Raw genomic sequence first — 7976 nt, forward strand, 5'->3', positions numbered from 1 at the left:
CTTCTCAAGATCTTTTTCTAAAAATCTATGGCTGTTGTTACCTCTGGTAGAATCCCTTTCAGGAAGGGGTTTTTCTGCCTAGGGGGACAGCGGTGCCATTCATCCCTGTCGGAGGCCTGATTCCGGGGCTGGGGGCCCATACGTGGAGAGGGGAGGGGCCAGGGGGCGGCCCCCTTGTGACCAGCCCTGAAGAGAGGTCAGAGAGAAGACGGGCAGAGGAGCGCCTGGACAACAGCAGCAGCTGACTTTCTAGATCAAGCGCGCCTTGGGGCCCCAGGTAACAAACCCAGACCTTTTTACAAATCCGCGGGCTTGGGGAGCTGCCGTGGTTGCGGGAAGGGAGCATGCACTTTGGGGGTCGCGTACTGTGCATGGGGGTGGTCACGCGTGAAGGGAGTCTGAATTCTGGGGGAAACCCTAGGAAATGAGAGGACAGGAGCAAGAAATGGGGTGTGAGGGCACAGGCACGAAAGAGCAAGAGAGGGCGCTCGAGCGTGGCACACAGCAAGTGCGCTTAGGAGTAGAGGCTGGAAGCATAGGTAAGAAAGGAGCCAGGGGACACTTTCGTCCACTGAGTCAGTTTTTTCCAAAGATAACCTCCTTTCAGCCATATTTAACATATATTGTTGACTCAAGGGGTTTAAAGATGCAAGGAAAGAACGTAGAAAAAGGTGCGCCAAAGCGAGGCTGCACAGAGCGCCGAAAAGACAGCGGGTTATGCCTTTTAAAAAGAGTTGCCATCCTTTTCACCCTAAAGCTCAGGCCAGTCACCTTCCCCCCAGCCCCCCGCCTCCCGGGTACCCGCAGTTCTGGCGGCCTTTGGAGCAGGTAGCCGCGGGCTCGGGCTCCGGCTCCGCACGCCACGCGAGCCCCGGTGCAGGGGCGGAGCCGCGGCCGCGCGCGGGGCTCGCGGCAGGGGGAGGGGCTGAGGCTAAAGGCACCGCGGCCATGACGCCGGGCTGGCCGTCCACACGAGTTCCTGTCTCCCCCCACCCATAGTCATAGCTCATTCCCAGACGCGTTTCTTCCCAGGCTTGGGAGTGAGCCGATGGCCCACGTTCGAGAAGCGTCCCGGTCCTCCCGCTCCGTCGCCTGTTGGAGTTCGGGAGGTGGTCGAGGAGCCTGTTTGGAGCAGGCGGCTGAGAATACATCGAGAATGGAGCAGACGATGCGGGGTACACAGGGAGCCCAGGAGATGAAGCCGGAGCTGTGGCCGGAGCCCAAACCCACGTCGGAGAATTTAACAAGTAGGGGCAGTGGCAGCGCTAAGAAGGTGCTCCCTTCTATCCTGGCTGCTTGTCACACCAGCTCCAGATCGGTTTGCCCGCGCCGCAAGCCCCGCCCTCGGCCCCAGCCCAGGTCCCGCTCCAGGGGAGGGCGTGGGCTCAAGGCCCCACCCCCGCCTCCCGCCAAACCTCCGCCTCCCCCGCCAGCGCCACCACCTCCACCCCCGCCCCAGCAGCGGTCTGTGGCCTGGCGCAATTCCAGGCGTAGATCCAGGCCTGGACCCAGATTCCAAACACGGAAAAGCTACTCTAGTGACCTAGAAGGCTGCTCTGGGGAGTCAGACGGCACAGATTACAGGTTACTGAAGGCAGAGTCTAATAAGGGTCCCACAGGCTGCTCTCACATAGAGAGCTTTAAAGTAGCTAAAAACTGGCGGAGGAACCTGCGGATGATCTATCAGCGTTTCATTTGGAGTGGAACCCCGGAGACTAGGAAGCGTAAGGCAAAGTCATGCATCTGTCATATATGTAGTACTCATAAGAACAGACTCCACTGTTGTCTGTCATGTGTATTTTTCGGATGCTTTACTGAGAAACATATTCATATTCATGCTGAAACAACACAACACAATTTAGCGGTAGACCTCTATCATGGGGTTATATATTGCTTTATGTGTAAGGATTATGTATATGATATAGGTATAGAAAAGATTGCCAAAGAAACAAAAGAGAAAATTCTGGGACTGTTAATGTCCACTACAGAAGACATGTCTTATCAGCAGTTAATGGCATCTGAGGTTGAAGAAAGCCAACCAACCAGTGATTCAAAAGATCAGGAGACCAGTTTGGTAAAACCCAAGAAAAAGAGGAGGAAGAAGACAATGTATTATACTGTAGGCCTCAGAGGGTTAATTAATCTTGGGAATACTTGCTTTATGAACTGTATTGTCCAGGCACTTACCCACATTCCACTACTGAAGGAGTTCTTCCTTTCGGATAAGCACAAATGTATGATGTCAAGCCCCAGCTTGTGTTTAGTCTGTGAGATGTCTTCACTTTTTCAAGCTATGTACTCGGGGAATCAAAGCCCTCATATCCCCTACAAATTATTGCACCTAATATGGATCCATGCGGAGCATTTAGCTGGGTATAGGCAACAAGATGCTCATGAGTTTCTTATTGCAATATTGGATGTGTTGCATAGACACAGCAGAGATGACGGCATCGAGCAGGAAGGTAACTCCAACTGCTGTAATTGCATCATTGACCACATCTTTACAGGTAGTCTGCAGTCAGATTTAACATGTCAAGTATGTCATGGTGTCTCTACCACCATAGACCCATGCTGGGACATTAGCTTGGATTTGCCTGGGTCTTATACCTCAGGGAGGGCTAGTAGCACATCGAGTAGAGATGGCCAGAAGCCACGAGTCATCTCACTTACAGATTGCCTGAAGTGGTTTACAAGGCCTGAAGACCTGGGTAGCAGTGCCAAAATTAAATGCAATCAATGCCAAAACTACCAGCAGTCTACCAAACAACTCACAATGAAGAAATTACCGATTGTAGCCTGCTTTCATCTGAAACGATTTGAACATTTAGGCAAACAGAGACGCAAGATTAATACTTTTATCTCATTTCCTTTGGAGCTGGACATGACTCCTTTTTTGGCCTCTACTAAAGAAAGCATAATGAAAGGCCAGCCATTAACAGAGTGTGTACCCAGTGAGAATAAGTATTCTTTGTTTGCAGTAATTAACCACCATGGAACTTTGGAAAGTGGCCATTACACCAGCTTTGTCCGGCAAGAAAAAGACCAATGGTTTAGCTGTGATGATGCTGTAGTCACCAAGGCTACAATGGATGAGTTACTCTATAGTGAAGGGTATCTGCTGTTTTATCATAGGCAAGATATAGAGAAAGAATAATCTTACCCAGAATGATTTCCAGACCAAAAAAAAAAAGTAAAAAAGAAGAAAAAAATTAAAACGACAAAAAGGAAGAAAAAAAAGCAAAAAAGAAGAAAATGAAGAAAAAATGAAAAACGAGAAAAGAAAAAAAAGTGTAAGGATCCCGAAGAGATTTAAAACACAACCCTACCTGGATGGACAATTGTAATGCCATTACAACAACAAGCACCTCTAAACAAAACACAAAAATCTACCTGGAGTGGACAATGACCATATATGACAAGTGGCACTTTGGCATAAAGGAACTATTTTACCCTGTCCCATAAGTCTATGGAAAGAAGATATTGAATTTTCAGTCAGTGACCAATTAGCCTTAAGAACTGTGGGGATCAGAGGGAGAGGAAGAGAAGAGAGGTTGAAAAGGGTCACATAAAGAAAATTAAATGAAGTCTCAATACGGAAGGAGGGTGATCTTCTCAAGTTACTTTTTATTTCTTCAAAGATATTGTGTTAAGTGTGGGGGGTATATTTTAAGAAAGGGGTTTTTCATTGATTGTAGTTATAGTTTTGAGAGCACAAATAGTCTGGAAAAAAACCAAATATTTTAAACAAAAAACTTTAAAGCTTTAAAAGAAAACCATTAAGAAACACTTTTGAAGGTTTTAAGAGAACATTTTAAATGTTAAAAATTTAAGTTAAGTATTTTAGAAGAAATATTTTTAAATGTTTTTAATTTAAAATGATTCCAAATTGTTAGTATGTGAAAATAGAGTATTTACAAATTTTTGCAAGTTAAGGTGAAATATGAACATTTATAAGGTGGTTAGTGAAAAAAAACCACTAACTTAAAAACAGTAAAGGAAAATCTTAGAAATATTTGGATTCTAAATATTTAAAGCATAAAATGTATGCATTGGAAAGATCAAAATTTAAAAAAATTATACCTATAATAATTTAAAAAGTAAAATTTCAAGGTATATAGAATGAAATGAAATTTTAAGTTAAATTCAGGAAACGTGGTTTAAAAGAAGAAAGTTTAGAACTGTTCAAGGAAACAGGTAATTGGTTTTAAAGATTTCAGTTTTTTTAAATATTAAGAGAAAATCTTGTGTAAATTCAACTGCAGAGATTTCAGTATAAAAACAAACTTTAAGTTTAAAAAGAATATTCTCATACAATTTGACACCTGAAAAAACATGTAAATAAGATCGTATTTGAAAGGTGAAAGTTTTATTTTGTACTTAAGCCCATTGAAATATAGATGGATATAAAAGATATAAACGATAGAGAGAGAATGAGAAGACAAAATGGTTTGTGAACATATGTATTTTTTTAATCTTATGTCAATGCAGATAACTATATCGGAAAAAGGTAATGCCATCAAGATTTTTCCCATTTAGAACTCATTATTAGAACATCTTTAGCTTCTGAAAGAAGGCTTTTAATAATTTTGTGGCTTAGAGAAATTAGATCATAGCTGTGAAGCTTTAGCTTTTGGTGTTTTAGCCCCATGGTCTGACTGAAAAATGGCAGGGACCCTTAACTGAGGAAACTCCCACCATCTCTGCCTTCAGTCCTTTGCCTTATGGGGAAACAAGATATTTTAATTTCTACAGTAGAACTATGAGTTTGTGTTTAACAGTCCTGCTAATTCCTTATCCCTCTTCATGCCCACCCACCTCATTCCTCTTTCCCTGAATCCCACACTTCCCTGGCCTTATCCCAGCCTGCAAGGATCCTTTCTTAGTGTATACCTGGTGATTTCATTCCTTCATGACTAACTCCCAGATGACTCCTCTGGAACCATCCCTGGATCCCTTATGCAGGCATAAAATAGTCCCCATCCCCATCTCTCCTACTGTGCCTCCAAAGTACTTCGTCTATACCTCGATGAATAGTACTTATTCGACTGTGATTCTACTGTAGCGTTGTGATTGTCTACCTCTCTGCACCAGACCCTGAGAGCAGAGGGACAAGCCTTATTCACTTTTGTGTTAATAAATGTTTGTTGAATGCAAAAGCCAGTTTCATTATTTACTCTGTTCACCCTGTTAGGAATATATTTTCCCACATTTCACTAAGCTCTCATTAAATGCCCAGTGTTGCAATACAATATGATAAAGGTTGTATTCCCCCAGGGACAGTGTAGGAAATGCTCCTTAGATTTTTGGGGGAATAGCTTAACAAAAGATATACTCACTGAGGGAATAATCAGGAGTGGGGACAGGAGAGAACCAGGAATAACAGAGAGAAAAGCACCCAACCCTGGAAGACTGGATGGACAGTGGAGACCAGCAGCTGAAGGAGAAGCTGAGTTCTCTGGTATGTATATGACAACACCACTATCACAGTTTTACACACCTTCCCACAGTGAGGCAGTGTATCTTACCACTCCACCATAGTTTTATATCACTGTGTCATGACTATGCAGCAGAAAAGTGACATCTGGTGGCTGTAGTTTGTCTGTTTAGCACTTTGTTCTTCCACTATTATTTGTGGTCTAGATGAGAGTTTGTGTACTGGCTGGTTTTGTGTATCAACTTGACACAAGCTAGAGTCATTAGAGAGGAGGGCATCTCAGTTGAGGAAATACCTCCATGAGATCCAGCTGTAAGGCATTTTCTCAATTAGTGATCAATGAGGGGCAGGGAGCTCAGCCCATTGTGGGTGGTGCCATCCTTGGGCTGGTGGTCCTGGGTTCTATAAGAAAGCAGGTTGAGCAAGACAGGGGAAGCAAGCCAGTAAAGTTATATCCCACCATGGCCTCTGCATCAGCTCCTCCTTCCAGGTTTGAGTTCCTGTCCTGACTTCCTTTGGTGATTAACAGCAATGTGGAAATGTAAACTGAATAAACCCTTTCCTCCCCAACTTGCTTTTTGGTCATGGTATTTCATCACAGCAGTAGAAACCCTAAGACAGTATGAATCCTTTTGCCCTCACTTTCCCTGTGCAAAATGAGCCCATCACTCAACATAGGCCATGTTAATTTTCAGTCTTCTCACACAACAGTAAAATTGTTTGGTTCCTGGCAGTTGGAAAGCAAAATAGAAACCAGCAGGGGCCAGGAGCCCTATATCCACAAAGGAAGTCAGAACAGAAACTCAAACAGGACTGGTACCTGGAAGCAGGAGCTGATGCAGATACCACGGTGGGGTGCTCCTTATTGGGGTATCCCCCAGTGGTATAACTTCCTTCTTCTACACCTCCTAAAGGTTTCACAACCTCCCAGTGACTACAGGCTAATGACCGGTGACTTTAATGTGCATGTACTTTTGGAGGACATTTAACTGCCAAATCATAACAACATATTAGCAGTTATTACCTTAAGGTAATATGGCAAATAGCAACAATCCTAACGTAGTTCCCAACTTGCAGAAACTTGGCCTGTATCTTAGTCTGCCTGTGTTGTAATAAAATGCCTAAGCTGGAGCAATTTTAAAGAATATAACTTTGTTCTTACAGTTCTAGAGATTGGGAAGTCCAAGATCAAGGTGTCACTAAGGCTGGTGACTGGGTAAGGACTGTGCTTTTTGCCACAATGCTATCTTGGTCCAAATATGAGAACATCGTATTCTCAATTGGTGGACAGAGCAGGTCCCATTCAGCCTTAAAAGCACTAATTCATGCATGATGGCTGAACATTTCGACCTCTTCTCCAAAGGGCCATGCTCACTAGTACTGTTGAATTGAAGATTAATTTTCAGTGTATAAACTTTTGAGATTCAGACTGTAGCAGTCCTCAGGCTATGCACTCATTGTCTGTATAAGTGTCTAGAAAGGCCACTGCTGAGCACATGGTTCTAGCTGCCACAACCAACTACATGAAAAGACTTACTAGTTTCAAATGAGAATGCTTAATTTCAGTGAACACAGACAAAGTAGAGAGTTACAGAAACACTGGAAAGGAGCCCCAAGCCATGTCATGATCTCTTGGATTGTAGTCACTTGTTAATAATATTAATTCATCTTTCCCTTAGAGCAGAGGTTCTCAACTTGTGTGTTTTCACCCCTTTGGAGATCAAAGTGCCTTTTCACAGGGCTCATTTATTAGATATCCTGGCTATCAGATATTTATATTACTGCTTGTAACAGTAGCAAAATTATGACATAGCAACAAAAATAAATGTATGTTTGCGGGGGAGGGGGTGGGTATCACCACAACATGAGGAAGTATTTTAAAATGGTGACCACCTTAGGAAGGTTGAGGACTGCTGCCCTAGAGTCTTCACTACAGTTTAGTTTAAAAAGAAGGAATGAATAACAAGACAGGAGCCCCATACTTTGGGACTTGGACATTTGAACAAACGAAGGATTTAGATCTGAGGTTTGGAGTTTGTGTCAGGAATTGAAGTATCACACATCGAAAGCTGCAGCAAAACAAGTAGAGTGAGGACTGGAGTCACCACTAGATTCCCAGGAGGATCCTGGAGAAGAGCATAAAGAGTTGCACAGGCAATGAGAAAGGGGCAATAGTTTATTATTTATTAAAGCCTATCGTTGATGATCCTTATGTTCACTTAACAGTAGAGCCCAGAGACATTGCAACAGAGGAAACAGATTCTACATCTATTGAAATCCATTCACATAAGATGAAATCCATTCACATAGATAGCCCTGATCCAGACAACCCCCATGGATCCTGCCTCAGACGGGACCCCAGGACTCTCTCTTCATTTCTTATTCTTAGCCTTTGACAGCAGAGGCAAGTTTGCATAGAACAATGAAGGAGGATGGTCACAAGAGACCTCTGAATCCCAGTCACAGAGGAGTTCCTGAAGGGAGAGTGATTAGAATTATAGAATAAATTCCCAAGGAAAATGTGTTGGTTTTTTTTTTGTTT

The 7976-nt window shown here is 43.4% G+C and overlaps 1 protein-coding gene across 1 annotated transcript; it reads left to right on the forward strand.

Moving 5' to 3' along the window:
* Positions 1-105: 105 nt before the first annotated feature.
* Usp51 (ubiquitin specific peptidase 51) lies at positions 106-5151 on the forward strand. Its single transcript, XM_031369803.1, has 2 exons — positions 106-277; positions 1033-5151. Exon 2 carries the CDS (start codon positions 1049-1051, stop codon positions 3152-3154), a length of 2106 nt encoding a protein of 701 aa, XP_031225663.1. The 5' UTR covers positions 106-277; positions 1033-1048; the 3' UTR covers positions 3155-5151.
* Positions 5152-7976: the final 2825 nt, after the last annotated feature.

The sequence above is a fragment of the Mastomys coucha genome, chromosome X (genome assembly GCF_008632895.1).
Source record: "Mastomys coucha isolate ucsf_1 chromosome X, UCSF_Mcou_1, whole genome shotgun sequence".
Taxonomy (NCBI): Eukaryota; Metazoa; Chordata; class Mammalia; order Rodentia; family Muridae; genus Mastomys; species Mastomys coucha.